The sequence below is a fragment of the Dipodomys merriami genome, unplaced genomic scaffold (genome assembly GCF_024711535.1).
Source record: "Dipodomys merriami isolate MVZ:Mamm:240054 unplaced genomic scaffold, mDipMer1.0.p SCAF_10, whole genome shotgun sequence".
Classification (NCBI taxonomy): Eukaryota; Metazoa; Chordata; class Mammalia; order Rodentia; family Heteromyidae; genus Dipodomys; species Dipodomys merriami.
The window spans coordinates 31,834,214-31,857,445 of NW_027202271.1; the positions used below are offsets into that span (position 1 = coordinate 31,834,214).

The 23,232-nt window shown below is 41.1% G+C and overlaps 1 protein-coding gene across 1 annotated transcript in view; it reads left to right on the forward strand.

Annotated features, from left to right (window-relative positions):
* Positions 1 to 12,070: 12,070 nt before the first annotated feature.
* The window catches only part of Trhde (thyrotropin releasing hormone degrading enzyme), a 378,190-nt gene continuing 367,028 nt past the window's right edge, over positions 12,071 to 23,232 (forward strand). Inside the window, exon 1 of the mRNA XM_069988744.1 lies at positions 12,071 to 13,059. Coding sequence (XP_069844845.1) covers positions 12,071 to 13,059 — 989 coding nt within the window. The remainder of the gene's footprint in view (positions 13,060 to 23,232) is intronic.

The window sequence follows — 23,232 nt, forward strand, 5'->3', positions numbered from 1 at the left end:
GTTGTTCAACAAGTGCCAGGGAGTCTATACTGACTTTTGAGAAAAAAACAGATAAGCCTACTGGTCTTGTTTTCCTATATATTGATGACACTGAATTCCAAAAGGTATGACAAATAATTTTAGTTAAAATGCTACCGACCAGCTGGGTGCTGGTGGCTCAACACCTGTAATCCTGGCTACTCAGTAGGCTGAGGATTGTTATTGAAGCCAGCCTGGGCAGGAAAGTCCATGAGACTGTTGTCTCCAATTAGCCATCAAAAAGCCAGAAGTGGAGCTGTGGCTTGAGCACTAGCCTTGAACAAAAAAGCTCAGAGGCAGTGCCTAGGTCCTGAGTTCTCACACACACAAAACCCTGAACCAAAAGAACAATAACAACAAAAATCCAGTAAATAAGTAATGACACCCTTGATACTCACTTTCAGTAGAACTTTGGGGCTTTTAAAAGTGATATTCTGGCCGGGCGCTGGTGGCTCACGCCTGTAATCCTAGCTACTCAGGAGGCTGAGATCTGAGGATCGCAGTTCAAAGCCAGCCCGGGCAGGAGAGACTGTGAGACTCCTATCTCCAATAAACCACAAGAAAACCGGAAGTGGCGCTGTAGCTCAAGTGGTAGAGCGCTCGCCTTGAGCTGAAGAGCTGAGGGACAGCGCCCAGGCCCAGAGTTCAAGTCCCACTACCGACCAAAAAAAAAAAAAAAAAGTGATATTCTGGTCAGGTTGCAGTGGCTCACACCTGTAATCCTCGCTACTCAGGAGGCTGAGATCTGAGGATTGAGGTTCAAAGTTAGCCCAGGCAGGAAAATCTGTGAGATTCTTATATTCAATTAATCACAGAAAAAGCTGGAAGTGGCACTGTGGCTCAAAGAGGTAGAGTTCTAGCCTTGAGCACAAGAGCACAGGGATAGCACCGAGGCCCTGAGTTCAAGCCCCAGGACTGGAAAAAACAAAACAAAACAAAACATAACAAAAACAAAACACAAAAAAACCTCAAAAGAGATTCTGCTTATTTCTTCCTATCTCTCTTTTTCTGTTCATATGTTTTCTGTTTTATGCAGTTTATGGTGTTTAAAAATAAACAAACAAAAGTAAATCCTCATGAAAATCTTCAGATGAATTAGGGAAAGCATGTGGGTTTTTCTTTTTTGGAACCCATGCTTTTACATACTGTTATTGGTTTAATTATTTTCTTTTAACTTTCACTTAGAGCTGGTTTTCATCTGTTCAATTTGGACTTCTGAGAAAGAACCGGAGAGCAATGCACTTTAGTAAAAATTTAATGAAGTCAGTTCGGCATGGGACACCCTGGTTTGATCCTTTCCGCAAGCGTGGGGACAGACGGGCCGGGAGGATCAGAAGAGCAGAAGCTCCCCTTGCAGGCAGCAGCAGCAGGCAGACTGAGTGAGGTCCAGACCACAATTGATTCACATTTTAATGTAATTTCATTCAACCAGCTAATACATACAAGGTGTTTCAGCAGCATTAATATTTTGAGCCTTAGGCAATCAGATCTGAGGGCTCATTCTGTTCAATTCATATTGCGGATTATATTTTAAAATGTGCTACAGCTTGATTATTTGCACATCGTGGAAGGACCAGCTCCTTCCTGCTCTGAGCATTAGTAAAAGAGAACTGTTACAGAACACTGGAACTTAGATAGAGAGTTACAATAGGTAAGTCTCATAGAAATGAAGAAACATTCTTGTAATTATGTATGATATTATAGTTGTATGTTAGGATGATCATCATATCAACGATTTCATTTGGTCCACTTGGCGAGCACTGACGATGAAGGAATGGCATAATGACTAGTTGTGTACTTTATTACATGGCAGGTGATCACGGTGCCCAGCAAAACTCTTATTCAGACCATATGGAAGCATACATACTTCTTGGCCTCCTCTATTTATAACTTTATAGATAGATACAGATGAAGACACAGATCTACCCAAATAAGACACAATGGTCACAGAAAGTGTTGGTGAACATTAAGGTTAACTTGTGGACATACATTGATTTAAAACATCCTTTACCTTAAATAGCTTTGATTTTTCTGTCCAGAAGACAAAAGAGAACATTAATGGCCATCCCTTACTAAGTTTACCTGGTTGAATGTTAGCACTTCCAAAAATAAATCAGTAATGATGATTTTCTCTACATTGGAAGATAAAAGAAACAAATGATCTTTTGAAAACTGAACTTCTCAGAAACATCAAGAAAATATTTTCTGCAGTCTCATTTTATGAGGCACTGAAGAGAGATCATACAAGCCTTTTGACATTAAAGGAAAAAGGCTATTGGTATATAACATAACCCAATTCATTAAGTTCTGCTTAATTTAGAATCTGTAGCTAGCAAAGATAAAATAAGTTCTGTTTCTTGGAAGTTATTTTTCTATATATATATTTTTTGGGGGGGGTCCGGTTGTGGGGCCTGAACTTTGGGCCTGGGCACTGTCCCTCAGCTCTTCAGCTCAAGGCTAGCACTCTACCACTTGAGCCACAGCACCACTTCCGGCTTTTTTTTTTCTGCTTATGTGGTGCTGAGGAATTGAACCCAGGGCCTCAAGCATGCAGGGCAAGTGCTCTACCACTGAGCCACCTTCCCAGCTCAGGAAGTTATTTTTCTTTAAAAAAAATCCTTTCTATTTAACAAGAATGTAATTAAAAGGAGAAGGGGATAAAGTTCAATAATGGAGTTAATGTGTTGAATAGAGGGACTCAATTATTGGTATTCATTGCAGCCCCTCTACCTACACACCACCAAAAGGTTTTCTGGAGGGTATATGCATACGTTTATTTGGTTTTAACTGAAGAAAGACACACTTTTAGCATTAAAGTTGAAATTGAAGTATGAGGAGTAATGGTCAAAACTTGTTATAGTCCCCAGGCCAAAACAAAACTAGTATGTGAAAACTCTTTTTTTAATATATATTTTTTTATTGTAAAGATACTGTACAAAGGGGTTACAGTTACATGAGTAAGGTAATGAGTACATTTCCTATCATGAAAGCTCTTTTTATTTATTTATTTATTTTTTGGTCGTGGGGCCTGAACTCTGGGCCTGGGTGCTGTCTCTCAGCTCTTCAGCTCAAGGCTAGCGCTCTACCACTTGAGCCACAGCACCACTTCCAGCTTTTTCTGCTTATATGGTGCTGAGGAATAGAACCCAGGGCCTCATGCATGCAAGGCAAGCATTCAACCTCTGAACCACCTTCCCAGCCCCTGGTGAAAACTCTTAAGAACAGTATTTGGTCAAGGACAGCCTCTGAAGGTAAACTAGATGACTATAGATTAAATGTTACCATTCTCAGACCTTTTAATTTGGTCCTGACCCAAATTTGTGGGAAGCAGAATCAGTGTTAGAATTGGCAGGGAGAGATTCAAATGTTTAAGGATGTGAAAATTAACAACTGAAATGTATTCCTTAAAAATGTATTCCTTTGGATAGAACAATGCATTACTTTCAAAGCAAAGCACAAAATTCATTCAAGTTAAAAATGACTAGGGAGTTAAATTCTGAAGGTTTTGTAGGATTGCTGGTAATATTTGACTACATGGATCCATAATCAGACTTCAGCAAGATTACAAAAATACTTGATCTTTTAATTGTTTGTGAGATTTCAGCATAGTTAACATATAGTTTATGACATTAAGCTTTACCGATCAAATCTGAGGTTTTACTGCATAGCCAAAGAAAATTATTTTTTAAAAACACATGATAGAATCTTCATCTCTTAATGAGGCAAGAGGAATGCAGATATATATATAAGTCTCCATTCAAAGGGACAAGATTACATATGATTTCCACTTGTTGTGAAATGACTCCATTAACTTGATTTCTAAAATTTACTTTACCACAGCACAACAGACACACACACCACCACCACCACCACCATACAAAAAAATAACATGTTCAGGTGAAAATCATCCCATTTTTTTCCTGTCTATAAAATATTATTATAGCATCTCTAATATACAGAGGATATTAGGGAATATATAACACATTTCCTATATTTTGCAATTAAAAAAGACATTTCATCAAAACGTTCTGACTTTTTTCTTATTCCTTCATAGCTGTAGTATAAGTTTTTAATAAACAGAGTAAGGTTTCTCAATGCAAATTCAATCTAATGTTAAAAGTAAGCTGCATACAGATCAAATCAGATATGAGAGCTTTTACTAAGACAGGATTAAGCAGCATTTCATATCACCTAGAATCAATTCTTGTGAGACATTCTTGTAGAGATGAAGGTACTGAGTTAAGAAAACATTTTTCTTATGGAAAAAATTACAAGTCAGAGCTTTCCACTCAGGTTATCGAAGATAAGTTTGGTGCTTATCCTGCAAATGACCATTGATTTTTGTGTGGACGCCAGTATTCCCAATCTCTGAGAGATTGTTCTGATGTCTCAAATGGTCAATTGTAAAATTATGGCAAGTATCTCCTGGTGAAGTGGTTGCTCCTCTTAGAAAACAAAGAAATTGCCTCATATCAGATTTTGTGTAGACTCCAGTATTCCCAATCTCTGAGAGATTGTTCTGATGTCTCAAAGGGTCAATTGTAAAATTATGGCAAGTATCTCCTGGTGAAGTGGTTGCTTCTCTTAGAAAACAAAGAAATTGCCTCACATCAGAGTCTTACCACAATATTTTCTAATACTAGCCTTAACAGAGGAGAAAAAAAAAATTGAAAACCCTAGAAACTCAGAGCTCTGCAGTAAATTTTTTGGTTTTTGGTTACTGTCTAATCCACAAGATGGCACTAAAGAGAAAAGTGATAAAAGTGAAAAGCACAGGCAAGTTGCACATAAATCAATCCTACCACAAGAATTAAACCTCATCCATGAGATGATCATCCAAAACTTTAAGATGCTAGTAACTCCAAATGGTTATCTTCAGGTCCATTTCTCTTTTCCCATGATCTGTTGTGGAACCAAGACTTTCAGTCAAGAAGCTGCTTATTTCTAAGAGTCAACTGACTCTGTGTGTGTGCGTGCGTGTGTGTGTGTGTGTGTGTGTGTGTGTGTGTGTGTGTGTGTGTGTGTGCATGCGTGTATGTGTTTTATAGGCAAGATTTCTTTCTTCTTTTCCCCTCCAGATGCAGATCCCATAACTGTTTCTGTATTATGTCTAGCACTTAACATTCTTAATATAAAAGTCCCAACATATTTAATTTCATATTTATAATATTTATATTTTACTTAGGTTTTTAAAATTCACTATTATAAAACAAATAATTTTTAGATGATAAGAAAAGGACATTTTTTAGTCAAATTATAATTGTCTGAATTTCATATATGTAAGTCCTGGATGGACTCTTCAACATGTTTTCGCCTATCTATGACAGCATCTTTTTGAGCCTGCATAGTCTCAGAAAAGTCTGTATAGAAAAAGCTTGGAATGTAACCCTGAAATCGAAGTAGTATGGTGAGCCAGGTGAACCATAGTTATGGTGCCAGGGTATAGAAAAGTGCCAGGATTTTAATTTATTTTTCTAGCCTGTGTCTCTGAATATAAGCAAGGGGAAGGAAGAGATTACTTTTTAGTTCATGACTAAGAAGATACATTATACATGCACAGGCCTAAACTTTGAAGAAAATAGCATGATATATTCTTTTCCTTAGTTTCAAACCTAGAATAAGCAAGGCTTAAAACTATGTGGTTTTAATTTTATTATTGTGTGTTATGTGTGCGTATATCTATGTGCATACATACATATGATTTTGTGAAGTAGTTCCTAGCAATTGGTGGGTTTCTCATATGGAAATTATATCTTTGACCAGAAACTGACTCAGCAAACATAGAGTATAAATTATGATATACATTGCTTTATTATAAACAAGAAAACATAGTAGTTCCAAAATAGGTTTCAAAACTTAACAGAGAGGTATATGACTTCAATATTTTCAGTATAACATCTAAAGGAGAAAAACACTGTTTTAAATATCTCTTTATCAACCCATTTACAAGGACTGTTTGCTAATTAAAATACCATTTCAGTTACCTTGTTCAAAGACTATTGGTAGTAAAGGAAAATTTTGAAAGAGAAACAATTTTATTGTATATAAAAAGGGAAATAATGATTTGAAGATAAAAAATCTGGATTAAGAAATACATGTGAAAGAAAAAAGCAGCATGTTTCATGCAACTGTACATTATTATCTATGTAACTGTGCCTTTAAAGCAGTTTTTTTTTTTTTGGTTGTGAGGCTTGAACACTGGGCATGGGCACTGTCCCTGAGCTCTTCAGCTCAAGGCTAGTGCTCTCCCACTTGAGCCACAGCACCACTTCTGGTTTTCTGGTGGTTAATTGGAGATAAGAGTCTCATTAAAAAAAAAAAGAGTCTTATTGACTTTCTTGCCTGGGCTGGTTTTGAACTGCGATCCTTATATCTCAGCTTCCTGAGTAACTAAGTTTGCAGGCATGAGCCACCAGCATCTGGCTAAAGCAGATATTTTTAACGGGTTGAAAGAGGTTAACTGGCCCAAATGTTTAATCTTTCTGAACCTCAGTTTCCTCATTTGTCAAATAGGAGAAAGAACAGCAGTAACTAATCATGGTAGTTATTTTCATAATTAAACAAGAGAATGCAAGACACAAAAACCTTTCACAAATTAAGCCCAAGGAAAAATAATTTTATCTGTTATGATCACCATTACCCTTCTTGCCACATTGACCTATAAACATGGGTTTGAAGCAAGTTATACTCATAGTAACAACTAGATTTGTATGTTTACTATTTATATTTCTTGAGGAAGTAGAGAAACTGACCATTTCAATGGAAACATCTCTGTAAAGTTAACCAATTTCTATTCTGTTTGTAGAACTTGCAGCTTTCATAAATAAACTATAAACATTTCCATGATACATACTTTGCTTTTTATGAAGGTTTCTTATAGAGACCATAAACCAAACAGCCCAAAGAGAACACTGTAGAGTTTAAACCCAGCATAGGATCCTCCCAAAGGAAAAAAAATACAACTTTCTTGAGATCCTCTTCTTTGAATATAACATTTTAATAATAGAATAGGGGATTGTGGTTTGTTTTGTCAGGCTTTTTCTTAGATTTGCCATCTATTGAGGCCCTTGTTATGCCATGAGACTTTTGCTGTCTTCCTTTAAGCATAATTCTAAGATATTACCAGGAATGATGTATGTGGACATATATTAGTAGGTTAGGGAATACGTTTTAAAGCAACTTCATAGATTTCCATATGAGATAAAGGCAATCAAACTTAGATGTCATTTCATTCAGCTAACTCTTTTAAAATAAAGTCAGAAAGTGTACAGGTAAATCAAGGCAGATATCACCCAATATCACTGTCTCAAAGATAAGATTTCACTATCTAATTTTGAACAATTATTTCTCCATCTTCAAAGATCATCAGGAAATGCTCCCTTTGGAAGGATGGTAGATGTATGAAAAGTCTCAATGCTGTTGAAATTTTGAAATTACATCATGTAAAATACGAACAAAACCCATGCCATTATGCATTTCCTCAGGTTAAAAATGTCATCAAACGATTGCCACTTTGAGTTTCATAGTGCTGTTTTGCTGTGAACACATTGAGATACCAGTTTAGCTGGTAGAAAGAGACTTCTGCCCTACCATCTATTGTCAGCATTGGCCAACAACTGTTTTGAGGTCTTCAGGAGCATCCTGCCATCATTGCCAGCCTTGGTTTTGACTGCCAGAGTTTAAACTGTTTTATTTGTCAAGTGTCTTTACCCTTCAGAGCTTTCATTGTTAATTGATTTTCTTTGCTTCTTATGGAAAAGACTTACAAATCCCGAGAGAGAGAGAGAGAGAGAGAGAGAGAGAGAGAGAGAGAGAGAGAGAGAGAGAGAGAGAGAGAGAGAGAGAGTGTGTATTCAAGCCAGTTTCTAAATTACTTATATAGAATTTGAGAGCTGGAAGAGACCGCCAAGGTTACTTTTTGGTATTAACATATCACAAGATTAGCCTATTCATTGAGTTAGTTTAATGTAAGGGAGTGAGGGCAGAGCTGGCTCTTGCTCTATTCTGAGCACTATTTCTGGATGGGGAGAGTTCATCTGACTGGAAGAAAGTGAGTACACAAGGACACTCACGTTTTGCTTGTACATACAAACATGAAAAGAAGAAAAGTAATTCAAGCGTATGCAATCAAAGAGGAAAGACTCTGAGACCAGCACTTTTGTGGAAGATCATGAATTTTGATTATTTACAAGACCAAGGTGCAGATTTAATTAAAGTCAACTTCTGTTGGACCTCATGAATATTAAACATCCAGATTGTATTCACTTTGACAAGTCTCCGAATCAAATATGGCTACAAAATAATCTCAATGACATTTGTTAGTTACAGAAAATAACTATCAAACTCTCACAACAAGTAAATGTTTCTAACAGAGGCATCAGACATTTCGAGGAGTCTATTCCCTTGGATGGAGAGCATGTCATGGTTCCCGCTTTAGAAAAGTCAAACCTTACTCTAATTCAGTGGTGTACACCATTGGAGACGAAGTTCATATAAAATAGTAGTAATTCTTCAGTATTTTTGTTAAGTACACAATCTGAAATTGTACCTACCATTCCCCTTCCCCCCCTTTTTTGGTTTAAAGGTGGAATGAACATTCTCCAGGAAAATAATATATAAAAATATTTTGCCAAAGCATTTGCATCTCAGTTAAGGATACTATATAATTTTAGAAACAAAAAAGGTAAAATAACAACAAAATACCTTGCTCTAATCTTTTTGTAACATTGACAGGATGAGAAGAGTTGTGTATTTACTTGACGTTGAGATTAAGTATAGTGGTCAAAGTTACACTTACAGGGAACTGATGAGCTAATAACTTATGTCCTACTTTGTGTTGACAAACTTGTGTCTGATTTATTTGGGTCTCGAAAATAATCTACTAATTGAAATAATTTGTAGAGATGTGACTAATTGGTGAGTGTATTTTTAAATTCTTGAGTATTTGAGGATTACTGTATAGTAATTTTCCTAAACACATAAACATGTGGTTAGCATACAAGGAAAAACAGAATCTAATTTAAAATTTTCCTAATGTAATTTTAGAGAAAGACAGCTCTTTTAAAAACAATCTCTTAGTGAGTACCTCATTCAGTTAGCCAGTGCTTCTTAGAATTCAAAGCAGGTGTAGACACCTCTGTTAATCAAATGCACTGAATCCATAGTAATCTTGAATTGTCAGATTAGCTCCCTGGAGTTAGAGAAGTTTGGTGGCCTCCTCAGAGCCACAGGGTGACTTTTGCTTGCTGTACTATGTTTTCTAGTTCTATGAAAACAATGATGAACATTAACTCCTCAACTTCTAAAATGCATATAGACAGACACATATGGACAGCGAGAGCATAGACATTTAAAAACAGAGCAAAAAAAAGTAACGTGAACAGAATGTGGCATTTCCTTTGGTCTGTTGCTATCGGCCCACATACAACATGTTTTAAAAATCCCACCCTGGTACTTATTTTCATCATCATTTAGAAATGATTCAAATGGACATTTCTAATGGATGGTATCAAGCAAGTAGTCATCTGGGGATAAGGAGAAGAGCTTCTTCAACTAAAGTTGATGAGAGTTGTGATGTGTGGTTATCAGCATTGCTGTGTGTTTTCTATCTTCTTATTGGTCATGCTTTTTAAAGCCATATTTTAATTATATCTTTTTAGTACTCCTAAGCCAACAACACAAAACATTACTTTTTTCAAGGGAAAATAATGATGGACATGACTTTTTAAATGCCACCAGGATTTTAAGACACTAAATGTGCAAAAAAAAAAAAACCCGGAATATTTTTATATCATGCACTTAAAGTATTGTCTCTGAAGCCAATTACCCTTTATTTTGTTAAAAATTAGAAACCAGTGTATCTTTTGCTGTCAGCTACCCAGTGCGGCAGTTGTCTGAATATTGTCTAGTTGGGTTCTTTACCATGTTCTGAGTGGCAAGTATCCCAGCCATTCACACATGTTCTTCATAATAACTCAAAAATTGCCCCCCACATGAACCCAAAGACCCCCCCCCAGGGGATATAAATTTGTTTGGATAATTTCTGCTGTCAGCAAACAGCTCTACTAACAAACTTGAAACAATTTCCAATAACACCGGGGATGCTGCAGAAAAGTCACTGTCAGTAGGCCCTGTGAAAAGCTGACCAATCACCGGCTATCTGTTCACCGCTGTAATAAGTCTAATAAGCCATGGAAGCTCCAGTCCCCATTATTACTGTTATGTTTTTTTTCTGTCTCCAGTGTTTGATCCCGAATGTTGCTCTATAGGCATTGTATTTCAATCAATCACTTCCCCCACATTTATCCCACAGGGATTTCGTCTTCTTTCTTTGGTCTATGGTTCTGGAAGCATCTTAGGCTTCTTTGCTATGGGAGTCCCCGACTCACCTGGTTATACCATACAGTATACTATAGGTAGCCAGGTTTTGGAGCATGTATTTTTCCATTGACATACACTTCTCCAACAATCCTCTGGGGCAGGGCTGCTGTGCAATCTGACACAGCGGCACGGGCCCAGCTGGATCTTCCTTCCCTCTCCAGAGTCCTAGCCAAAGGCGCCAGCGGTCCCACTGGGGGAGCCGCAGTGGGGCTAAGGAGCCTGGGAGAGGGGTGGCTGCGGGTCTTGTTGCTCTGAAGATTTACAATGTACTCCTCGCAGGCGGCTCAGCAACCCCCTCTGTGGCTGTGGGTGTCTGGTGTGACCGAGCGGAGAAAAGCTCTCTAATCTCCCAGTGCCGGTCTCCGCCGCTCAGCCGCTCCCTCCCTCCAGCAGCCTCCCCGGCCTCCCCGCGCTCTCTCCTTCTCTCCTTTGCCTTTCCCGGGGAGTTTCAATCCCTGAATGCAGCTGGAGTAGACTTGGCAATCTAGACCAGGAGCCTGTGTACACACACACACACACACACACACACACACACACACACACACACACACACACACCACACGCGCACACACACGCACACGCGCGCGCGCGCACACACACACACACACGCGCGCACTCGCACACACTCACTTGGACTCTCCCCTCTGGGATAGGAAGCAAACCTTCATCTACCTGAAGTGTGGATGGCCCGGCCGGACACTTCTTCGTCACTTGTCATCTCCAGACGCCCGAGCGACCCGGGAACCCCGGACAGCCTCGGTCCGCTCCGCAGCCTCCAGCCCTCTGCCTCCACCGCTGCTGCTTAAAGTATCCAGGGCGCAGGAGAAGGCTTCTTCTCCAGGACAGATCCCCGGCCGGCCGTAGCTCCATCGCCCTCCGACTTCCTCCGGCTGCTTCACCCCAGTCACCCTCCATCACTCCTCCATCCTTTGCTCTCCGGTGGCGGGGTGTAAGGCGGCTTGGGCGCTTCCCAAGCTGCTGCTGCTGCTGCTGCTGCGGCGGCGGCGGCGGCCACTGCCACTTCCCAGGGCGGGCGAGCACCTTCCACCCAGAGGACCGGGCGCCCGGGTCTGGAGTGTGTGCGTGTGTGTGTGGGGGGAGGTGGGGGTGCCAGCGGAAACCCTAACTTCCCTCCCCGCACGGTCGCTTCTCTCCTCTCCTTCCCCCTCCCCCCCAGCGCTCCCGGTCCTCCCCGCCTTGAGCGGGTTGGACAGCTCCGGAGGAAAGGCAGGCGAGAGAGCGCGCCGTGCGGGTTTGGAGAGCCCCGGGGCCGCGGGCGCACGGGGAGTGGGGTGGGGTGCAGGGTGAGCAGCAGGCGCTCGGGGCGCGGGGTGCTCGCCCCACAAGTAGCGCGGAGCGCACACACCGGGCGATCCAGACGCTTTTCCAAGTTGGGCGCGTCCCAGAAGCGGTGTGCCACCCCCCCCCCCCTCGCCGCGTCTCAGCCACGGCTGCTGTCCTGGGAGAGGCGGGGCTGATGGGGACCCGCGGCCTGAGCCGATCCTAAAAGAAGCACCCCCCCACCCCCCAGCCGGCACCCCCAGGGTCCCCAAGGCGGCGTGGCGCCCTCGGGCCGCGTGCGCTCTCTGATGACAGCGGCGGCGGCGCTGGCCCGGGTGGCCCGCCCGCGGGGGGTGGCCGAGGGGGCGGGGGAAGAGAAGGAGGCGGTGTGATGGCCCTGGACGGCGAGCGTGGGGAGCAAGAGGAGGAGAAGAAAAAGAAGAAGAAGAAAAAGAAGAGGAGGAAGAAGAAGGAGAAGGGAGAGAAGGAGGAGGAGGGGGCCGAGAAGAGAAGCTCACCGTTTGCCGCCCGCACCATGGCCGAGGATGCGGCCGCCACCGCCGCCGCGCTCCGGGCCAGCGGCAGGGGGCTCTCAGACCCCTGGGCAGACTCGGTGGGAGTGAGACCCCGCACCACCGAGCGCCACATCGCGGTGCACAAGCGGCTCGTGCTGGCTTTCGCCGTGTCCATCGTGGCACTGCTGGCCGTTACCATGCTGGCCGTGCTGCTTAGCCTGCGCTTCGACGAGTGTGGGGCAAATGCGGTGCCAGGCACCGACGGGGGCCCCGCGGGCTTTCCGGAGCGCGGGAGCAATGGTAGTCTCCCGGGATCACCCCGTCGCCGCCACCACCACCACCACCACCACCATCACCATCACACCGGCGGCGGCGGCGGGGACTCCATGCAGCCCGAGACAAGCGGGGTAGCCATCCCCGGCCCCCCATCTCCCCAGCCGCCGCCGCCGCGGCCGCCGCCGTCGGAAGACGATCAAGAGCAGTGGCAGCCATGGACCCAGCTGCGCTTATCCGGTCATTTCAAACCTTTGCATTACAATTTGATGCTCACCGCCTTCATGGAGAACTTCACCTTCTCCGGGGAGGTCAACGTGGAGATCGCGTGCCGGAACGCCACCCGTTACGTGGTGCTGCACGCCTCCCGGGTGGCGGTGGAGAAGGTGCAAGTGGCCGAGGACCGGGCATCCGGGGCGGTGCCCGTGGCCGGTTTTTTCCTCTACCCTAAAACCCAGGTCTTAGTAGTAGTACTGAACAGGACCCTGGACGCGCAGAGGAATTACAACCTGAAGATTATCTACAACGCGCTGATCGAGAACGAGCTTTTGGGCTTCTTCCGCAGCTCCTACGTGCTCCACGGGGAGAGAAGGTACGGAGGGAGGCGGTGCCCTGCGCCGCCCCACCCCGCTGAGCGGCGGGAGACCTCGGGGAACCAGGCTGGCTTCCAAGATCCAGGAAATCCCGGGAGGTGGAGGTGTGAGGGAAAGGAGAGGTGGGACCCTCACCCAGAACCTTCGGAGGATTCTCCCCCAGATGCCTGGTCTGTTACTGCTTGCTGATTCCATGGTCTTTCCACTAACCAAAGAATGTTGTCCCTTCCTCTAGTTGGGACTTTCCTCTCCAGGCCAAAGTTATGTCGCCAGCAGGGCGTGCTGGTTTCTAAAGGAGAGTCTATTAGCAGAGTTGGGCTAGGTTCACATGAAAAGCCTGCCAGGTTACTGACCAGGGGAAATAGTTGGGCACCAAAGACTATAGGGTAGCAGAGCAACTCAGTTTTAGACAGCCTTTTCGAAACATGCCCACCTCGCCTGACTATTAGTTTAGTAAGTAGTTGTAACCCCAACCAAAGGCAGGTACCGAGCAGAGGATGGGCTTTGGCTATATAAAGTTTTCCAAAATCACAAGTTGAGGTTCAGGGCAGCAAACAAGCAATTCCCAGGGCCAGGTTCAAGGGCAGCTGCCACAGCCAGAGTCAGGGAGAAGTGATTCTAGCCCTCTACTAAGGTTGGGTGACTCCAGTTGTTTGATCTGGAGTTGCGCCTCTGGAAATGATGGGAAAGGAAGCTCACTGACAGTCTCCGAAGTCTTGTTAGGTAGGGAGTACATAGGCTGAGGTTTACAGTTGGGTAATCTATTTTTTTTTTCAACTTGTGTTGGAGTCTTTGCCGGCCTTCTAGCTGTGGTCAAGTTTTGAGGAAAGACTAATCTGAACTGTCAGTTCCTGACTATGCCAGATTACCTCTAGTGTTCAAGGCAAGTTCCTCATGGGGCCAACGCAATTATTAGCACTCCCTATGTTACAGATGGGGTAGTAAGGACAGAGATGCATCAGACAAGCTGACCCAGACTATTGAGTGAGCTGATAGAGCAAGGATTTAGACCAGGTAGTTTGTCTCTAGAGCTCCTGTGTGTGTGTGTGTGTGTGTGTGTGTGTGTGTGTGTGTGTGTCTACTTGGTAATGGCATACAACTCAGGGCCTGGGCACTATACCTTAGCTCTAAGCTGGTGCTTTACTACTTGAGCCACAATCTCCACTTCCAGCTTTTTGGTGGTTAATTGGAGATAACAATCTGACAGATTTTCCTTCCCAAGGCTGGCTTTGGAACTGGGATCCTCAGATTTCAGCCTCCTAAGTAGCTAGGATTATAGCCATGAGCCATCAGCACCTGGCTGAGAGCCCATACCTTTTATTCTCACTTGGGGATAACAATAATCATACTCTTCTTACAGGATAGATGCATACATTTATGAATCAGTGTTTGAGAAACACTTAACCTGTGCCTGGCATGTAGTGTTCACTATGAATGCTAAACTCTCATGAGCTTCCTGTAGCTTTCAAACATACTGTTGAATGAATGAAAGTGATTCTTGCTCTTGGCTCTAATCCAATGCATCTGAAATAATCTTTGCTGAATTAACTGGCTTATAGGACAGGTGGACAACCAAAATGAACTTAAAAATGAGATTGACAACGACGGAAATGATGGTGATTAGCAAGTAATCAGGCAGAGCCTCAAGTTTCCTCCGGTGATTGTCCCCACAGCAGAAAAGTAGGGCTCAAAGGAGCACCAGTTATCTGAGGTCAGCAGGCTTGTCATTGGAGAGCCCTAACCCAGGGCTCATGTGTTTGAAAACTCTCTAAAGAAGTTATTGTGTAAGAGGCTGGGGAAACAACCTGCAAGTGAATTTATCAATTATCTAACTGTCTAACATCTAAGGTCATACATGGATAATTTAGCCTTCTAACATGTTCTAAAGACTACAGATTGAAAGCATTCTTTAAACCCACAATCAGATCAGTTGTGCAGGGAAAGCATAGGAGGAAAATTTGCATGTGATGTGTAAAAACAAGCTTGTCCTGTCGAAACATCAATAGTGGAAGTTACACATCATTACCGGTAAATCTTGCTGTGGTGAAACACATACTCCCTGAAATCCTGTTTTTCAAGTCATGCCAAAATGAATTTGGCAGAACTGAGCTTGTTTTGGTCAGTGCTTTCAAATTAAGAGGACTCTTCAAAAAGACCAGATGTTCCTGCTTGACCTATAACTGATTATTTGTACCCCGAGTGCATATTTGTATTTAAACTCTCTTCTTCTGTTTTCCCCAAGGATGTAAACAATTTGGCTGGAAGTTTAAGCTAGTACATGGGTGTCTAACTCTGCATCCCAGTGTCCTAGTGACCCTATAATACTTCTAATTTCTAACTAGCATCCTCCAGTAAGTCCTTGTTCCTCTTTCTCTCTCTTCTCTTCCATGTCAGAGTGAATCGGATCATTTCTTGGCTGTTCCTACTGGAGTCAATAAGGCAAAAGAAACCTAATAAAACATTTCGTAATTATGTCAACATTCTATATATTAAACTTTCACTGTTGGTGTTTTTGTCTCCAAGACTACATGGAGCATTTTTAGAACAGACTGATGCTAGGAACTCTGCCAGGGCTGGAACTTTTATTGGTGATGTTTTTGTCCTCCAAATGCAATGGAAAGTGGCATTTCAAAACTCACTTTCCAAAACAACACAGACAGAAAGTGAATTTACATTTAATTAATGATTAAGTATCTTGATCTTTGGTTGTCATCAGGGTTTTTTTGCCAATTTAATTATAGCTTAATTTCGATCATGAAAACACATATTTAAACCATCATCAACTGGAAATATTTAGATGAGCAATACTACAACTTAACCCACTTTATTTAAACTTTGTGGAAACCATAACTCACTAACACCCTGTCAACCTAATTCTGTCTTAGGAATTCTGTCTTAGGGCTCCTATATCAGAGAAAAGGCATTTCAATGAGATTCTGCTGTTTGCTCTGTATCTTTGAACACTGGAAAAATTTCTTCTTCCATTGGGTGTTGGAGGATGCTTGATTCTGTCATACAGGGAAAACTTCCCAGGCGCTGGTTTCTATACTGTATTGAACAAAGGTTAGAACAGAAGCTTTGTCCACCAATACCTGGATTCCCCAACATCAGGTACTCTCTCAACATCCTCCACTCACTGATACTCATTTGGCTAAAGAGAAAACTCATCACTTGTTGAATACTGGAATAAAGTAAATTCTCAAAACGTTGAGATGTTTATACACAAGCAGTAAATTATCTCCAGTAAATGGAGCACACATTTACTTTTTTTCTCAACGAGGTGTGTAGGCAGGCAGATAAAAGGTGTATGTATTTATACCACAGTCTCTTAGAGGAGAATAAACTTGCTTAGGATTAGGCAAAGTGTTCATTTACCTGAAGTAATCGCTGCTTTGGGGTAGCCAGATGGTGTGCACACCCATGTTCAAAGTAGGGTACCTTAATTTAGATCCAGATGGTCAGATTGAAAGAGGAAATTTACCCAAAGTAAATGAACATTTTATTCATTTTCAAAAGAGACTGCTTTTTCTTTGACAAACTTTGATTGGGTCTATAACATGCCAAAGTGACAGAAGACAGAATAAAAATAGAATTTTTTTTCCTATAAAGGGTGTTTAGAAAGAAACCGTGATCTCAGAGTAAGATGAGAAAATAATTATTGCAGTTCTCAAAGAAAATTGGGACTCTATTTTTGGCCAAAATCTTGGGTGAGCCTGCAGAATATTTATCTCTAGGTACACATATACTGTTTTGGGGGTACTGGAGTACCTAGTTTGTGATATATATATATATATATATATATATATATATACATATATATATACATATACATACATATATATGTATATATGATTTCTGGAATGACTTAATAATTGTGATAGTTACTAAAAGCAAAGAAAGCACCACATTGAGTCTATGTTGAAAGCTGCCTCTTTTTCCTGTTCCTTTTGGTGACTTTTCTATGAGCAAGTGGGGGTGTGCATGGCTTTTTGCCCTCTGTAGAACACTGTGAACTGAAAAAATCTTGAGAACCATTTGTTTCTGTGAAAGATTTTTTATATGACTCCTTGATGGAATTAGCCCACTGTTTTTTGGTAGGTACACATAACCATATGGCTGAACCAAATCTAGTGCTGAATTTTGGTTTCAAGTCAAAATGTCACCAAATCTAATTCAAAATGTGAACTAAATCTAATATGTATGTATACATATGTGTATATATACACACATATATCATATATAGTTAGAAAACAATTGGTATTTATCTTGTCATGTTTTTCTATGCTCTATCTGATTTGATCACATGAGATAGTAATAAAATATACAGCCTCTCTGAAAGAATTAAAGAAGTTAAAAGAGTTTGATGTGTTTGTATTTAGTCAGTGCAGCTTCAACAGGGTCTTTCTGTTCTAGATCTCTCTCAAACAATGATCGCCTCCTTGCTTCCTCTCCCAATATTTGCTTTGCACTGTGTATTTGTTTTCTTTAAACTTACTTTGCTGGTGTGTGTGTGTATAGGCTTGAGACAAGGCTACAGGGCAATGTACTTTTGCTTAAAGATGAAGACATTTGGCTAAGACTTTGAGAGAACTATGCTCCTATTCAAGCAAAGAATAATATAGAGCCAGGTGTGGTGGGTCATGCTTCTAAAACAGCTACCCAAGAGTCCCAGTTGGGAGGATTGAGGCCAGCCTGGGAAAAATGTTATCCAGACCCTGTCTTAAGCAACAAACTGGGCCTCATGGTGTTCAGTGGTCTCAGCTATGTGAGAGGCATAGGTAGGAGACTAGGATCTGGGACAGGCCCTGAGCAAAAACAAATGAGACTTGATCAGGAAAAAAAATAACTAAAGCAAGAAAGGGCCGAAGGTGTGGCTCAGGTAATGAAATATGATCCAGTGTGGGGCCCTAAATTTAAATCCAAATATTTTAAAACAAAAACAAACAACAAAAAGAGAGATACAAAAATGGTGAAAACTAGTTTACTTTTCAAACATGAAGACAAAGCATTATTCCTTCATCGTGAGCCATGATAACTGTTGTTACCACCACTGTCATTTCCATCCTCACCATTATTCCCTTACTCTATTGCATATTCTCTACATCCTCCCCAGGTTTTCAGCAGAAGATTGGTTCTTTCAGAGTTTTCAGAGCTGTGCCAGCCTCTTTCTACCACTAGAGAAAAAAGGCCTTCTCTCATGGTTAGAATTTTGCCAGAACTTGGGAAAATTCAAAAGAGAAAAACATTCCTTGTTCTTCTCACTTTCCTGGACAATGTGAGATGATTCATAAACAAGAACAACTGAATGATGGAGGAGTAAAAGAAGATTATATGAATGAAGCAGGGTGCCCGTGGCTCATGCTTGTAAACCTAGTTACTTGAGAGGTTGAGATCTGTGGATCAAGGTTTTAAGCCAGCCCAGGCAGGAAAATTTGGGAGACTCTTATCCCATTTTAACCACCAAATGTCAGAAGTGGAGCTGTGGCTCAAGTAGTACAATGCCACCTTTTAGTGGAGAAAGCAAAAGGTCAGCATCCAGACCCTGAGTTCAAGTCTCAGTGCAGTCATACATCACACACACACACACACACACACACACACCAATGTGATTGTTTGGAATGTCTTGACTCCTGTTGTGTGGGGATGATATGATCAGATGCTCCTCCCATTTCCCTTCTCTTCCCCCACCCCCCATACCTTTCAGGATGAAGTTCTTAATGCAGCTATTCAGATTGTTCCTCATAACTGACCATCAGAATTTAGGTAAGGGAAAGAAGTTTAAAAAGTACTTTTATTTATATTGTTATTGTTTTCTCATGTACTTTGGTGATACTGAGGTTTTAAAGAAGGACCTCACATGGCACAGGCAGATGCTCTATGACTTGAGCCATGCCTCAATCCTTTTGGCTTTATAAAATTATTTTTTAGGTCGGGTCTTATATTTCTGTCTGGGACTCATTGAGACAAAGGTTCTCAACCCTATGGCTTGCCCTTTCTCCACAGCTAAGGTCAGAGGCATGTATCACCACGCCCAGCTTGTTGATTGAGAGATTCTCACTAACTCTTTGCATCAGCTGCTCTTGAATCTCAATCTTCTTGATCTCTGCCTCCCAAGTAGCTAGGATGACAGACATGTGCCACTGTGCCCAGCTGATATTATTTTTTTTATAATTGTTTTTTTATTGTGAAAATACTGTACAAAGGGGTTACAGTTATATGAGCAAGGTAATGAGCACATTTCTTATCCAGCATTGTTGCCTCCTCTTTTGTTTTTCCCCTACCATCCCTTCCCTCCCATCTCCTCAGCTACTCCCCCACCCTCCCTCTACCCTGCCCCGGCCTAAATTTGTTTTTGACATAGTGTCTTGTACATCTCATTGTTGCAATGGATCAATCTGTATCCCTATTGAAATGATTTTTTCCCTTCCCTTCCCCAAATTATACCAATATCAAATACAGTGAAAACAGGGGTTATACTGTTGGAGAGGGACATACAAAGCCACAAAAAAATCACATGGTACCTTATAAATACATTAGAAACAATAGCAAGGAAGAAAAAAACCACTTGTGTCCCTATCTTGGGGTTTATTTGGCTTAATATCATTTTATCTGACCTTTCCAATATTATTCTTTTGAGAATAATATTCAAGCTTTTATTGCTGTGGAAAAGTATGTGCATGTGTGTGTATGAGAGTTGTGAATATGAATTTTTATGTATATGTATGTGTGTGTGTGTGTGTGTGTGTGTGTGAGAGAGAGAGAGAGAGAGAGAGAGAGAGAGAGAGAGAGAGAGAGAGAGAGAGAGAGAGAGAGAGAGAGAGAGAGAGAGAGAGAGAGAGAGTTCATTTTCTTCCCACTAGTAGGCTTTCTGCAACCAGACTGCATGGCTTTATATTTCGCTGTCACTGATTAGCTTTATGACCTTGGTCAAGTTTATGTATCTGGGGTCCTCATCTGAAAAATGGGACCACGTGTTTCTCTTTTATAGGCTTGCTGTAAAGAGTGCATGTGTATCAAAGCACTGAGAACAGTGTCTGACACTTGGTAAGCGCTTCTGTGAGTTAGACACAATCTGATTTACCTGGCTGGACATCTTCTCTCTGAGATGTAATGTAATGGGAGGCCAGTGCTCCTGGTCTGGAGTTTTCCCTCGCTGGCCAGACAGTGGGGCCATTGTCTCCTTGTGTTCATTCCTTTGATTCCTAAGCAAGAGTTTTGCTCCTTCTACACAGAGTTCAGGGAGGCAAGGAGAGGAAGAAGCAGAGCCTGTCATGAAGAAAGAGAGGGAAAAAGATCGGTATTTTACAGCTACAGAAACCCCAAGCTTGAACCAAACCTTGTGAGATGGAGAGCCTTGAGGGATCAGAAAAATGAAGGGAAGTAAAAGAGATTTCCAGCTCTCTGGTGATGGCACTGCTGACAATCAGTAGAAAGAATAATAGCAAGAACCAGATGGTGAAGGTCAAGGATGGTGTTGGTGTAGGGAGCAGAAAAGCCCCATGTGTCAAGGGAATGGGTATCAGTCATCAGCTATTACTCCCAAGACTTTCCATAAGTTTTCATAACAGCAGTGTTTTAGAAGATTCACATCATGCTTTACTTTTTTTCCTTTCTAAAATAAATGAATATCAGATGCTAAGTTTATTTATTCTCATGAGAACCTCATAGGATGACCTGATAAAGTAGTTTTAGTGCATTATAATCTTCTTTATTTTCAGTGGTGATCTGGTATTCAGTACCCATTTTTGATAAGGATAGTTAGTACTACCTAAATGGGAAAACAATTATGAATATTATGCTGTGTTTTTATAACACGATTATTCACATATGCACCACTTCCTACATACATATTGCTGGCATTATTGCATTATGCTTTTTAGTTTACTAGAATGGTTATTTAAAAAATAGACTACACATTTGCTGTAGCATTGAATATTCAGCAGGAGTACTTCTCTTTTGCAATGGCAGAGGTTTAATGACTCATTGAAGTACATAAAAACACACAGTCTCAAAAACAACCCATTTTGGCTTCAAATGTTTTGTCATGGAGCAACAATTTGCATTTTGATCAACAACTTTAACTTTAAATGAGACATGCGTAGCTTCCATGACCTTGTAACTTAGTTCATTTTAATGGGACATATGCAACTTCTCTGACTTTCTACAAATCCGTTTCTTCCATTCAGTTGAAAAGTAACCAGATGGTCCATTGGACCTGGCCTTAGGTCTTAGAAGTCTTTTTTTTTAAATTAACAATCTTAAACTACTGTAATCCTAGGCCAAATGACAATTACCATGGATCTTTTTTTTTTCATTGTGTTAGACATGTGACAGTTGTAGATGAGGCCAAAATGAAGAGCTTTCAACTAATCCAGGCCATTTGTGAGGTTATCTTGGTTTTGGTGAAACTCATAGTGAAAAGTCATGTATCAATCTGAGTGCTAGCAGTGTTATGCAAATGCTTATTTTTTGAAATAAGTTTTTATTGTTAAAATACTGTACAGAGGGTTACAATCACATGAGCAAGGTAATGAGTACAAGGTAATGAGTACATTTCTTATCAAGCATTATTTCCTCCTCCTTTGGTTTTCCCCTACCAATTTTGTCTGTATATTTTACCCTTTTGAAAAGGCAAATGGAAAATAGTGGAACAGAAATTGTATTGTATCCCATACTACAATTTGTTGGCAGGATCAGCCAACGTTAATACATGACTTCTGCTGAATGTTATCATAATGACTTGACACAAAGGAACTTGCCTACTGAACTTCCGCAGAATTAAGAAGAAATCAATTCTCTGCTATCCTTCAGAGGCAGCACAGAGCTTTAAGGCCTACTTCTCAGCTCATCCAAAATGTCAAATAGACAAATTGTTAAGACAATCAAGTAATTTATTTTAGATAGGAGAAAATTACAATACATGTGTGTTAGTCACTTTTTTTTAGTTATGCTAAAGTGACATTCTTGGAGTTGACACTTCCAGAATGTCATTTTTGGAAGTAGAATTTTTTATGGTAATAAGGTATTTGTTAAAAGATAACAATGATCTTATTTGAGAAAGCAGGAGACAGATACCAAAATACTTGCCCCATTACCTTTTGTTTTGTTTTACTTTTTGCTGTATTTAATACACAGATATATACCTATGTATATATATAAATACTAATAACATGCAAATAATATGTATTACATACAATTCATTATTTGCTTTTCTAAATCTCCCTTTCTAAAGAACTCTGAAGATTCTAATGACAGGAAGAAGAGGTCTCACTTCCATCAATTAAAGGGAAACAAAAACTGTATGGCCATGAGGTATAATTACATTGTTAAAATCATATAGGCATTGTGGTCTGTTGAGGGCATTGATCTAACACTGGCTCTCTCTGTTGCAAAGAGAGTCTCAGGGTGAGCCAGGGTTAGATGATTACAGAGATCTGATAGAATTAGACTCTGCAAAACAGAGGGCTGGGCACTGACTTCCTAGGTGTGCCAAAACTCTCTTAAATCTTTATTTCTATGCTTCTTCTCACCAACCCACTCATTTCTCCACCCATTTCTGACCTTTCCACTTCCATCCAGGTTTCCAGACCAATTCTTATGCTTCCAGGCCCGTACGGCCTTCTTGGAGTACTTTGCCAGATGTTTCTCATCGAGGGTAATCCCACCTGCAGACGTACAGGTCAGGGATATTGCTGACCATCCTACACAACAGCGTTCACAGTGAATGATTATCTAGCCTGAAATGTCAGTCGTGAGGAGGTTGAGAAACTCTGCCTAAGCAGAATTCAGTGCTTCACACCTTTCCCTTCTGTATCATGGCTTTAGCATTATGATTGTTAAGGCATACATTAAATTTGTTCTGTTAGAGAAATAAATTCCTTGTAGGAAGGAATCATATATATTTAATTGTTACTTCTGAGTATTGAAAACTAAAAGAAAAAGAAAACAGATAATTAAGATGGGTAATTTGCAGGATAAATGTACTTAACAGCAGGGTAAGATAACATTTGTAAAGCACCTCATCAAGTGTGAGGGATATTTTATTTTTAATTTTTGTCTGGTTGTATGATCACAAGCTTGGCAAAGACTTTAAATGTAATCTAGTCCGACTGCTTTTATTTATCCGGGGACTCTGGATTTTTTTTTTTTTAAATACTGAATTGAAATTCAGC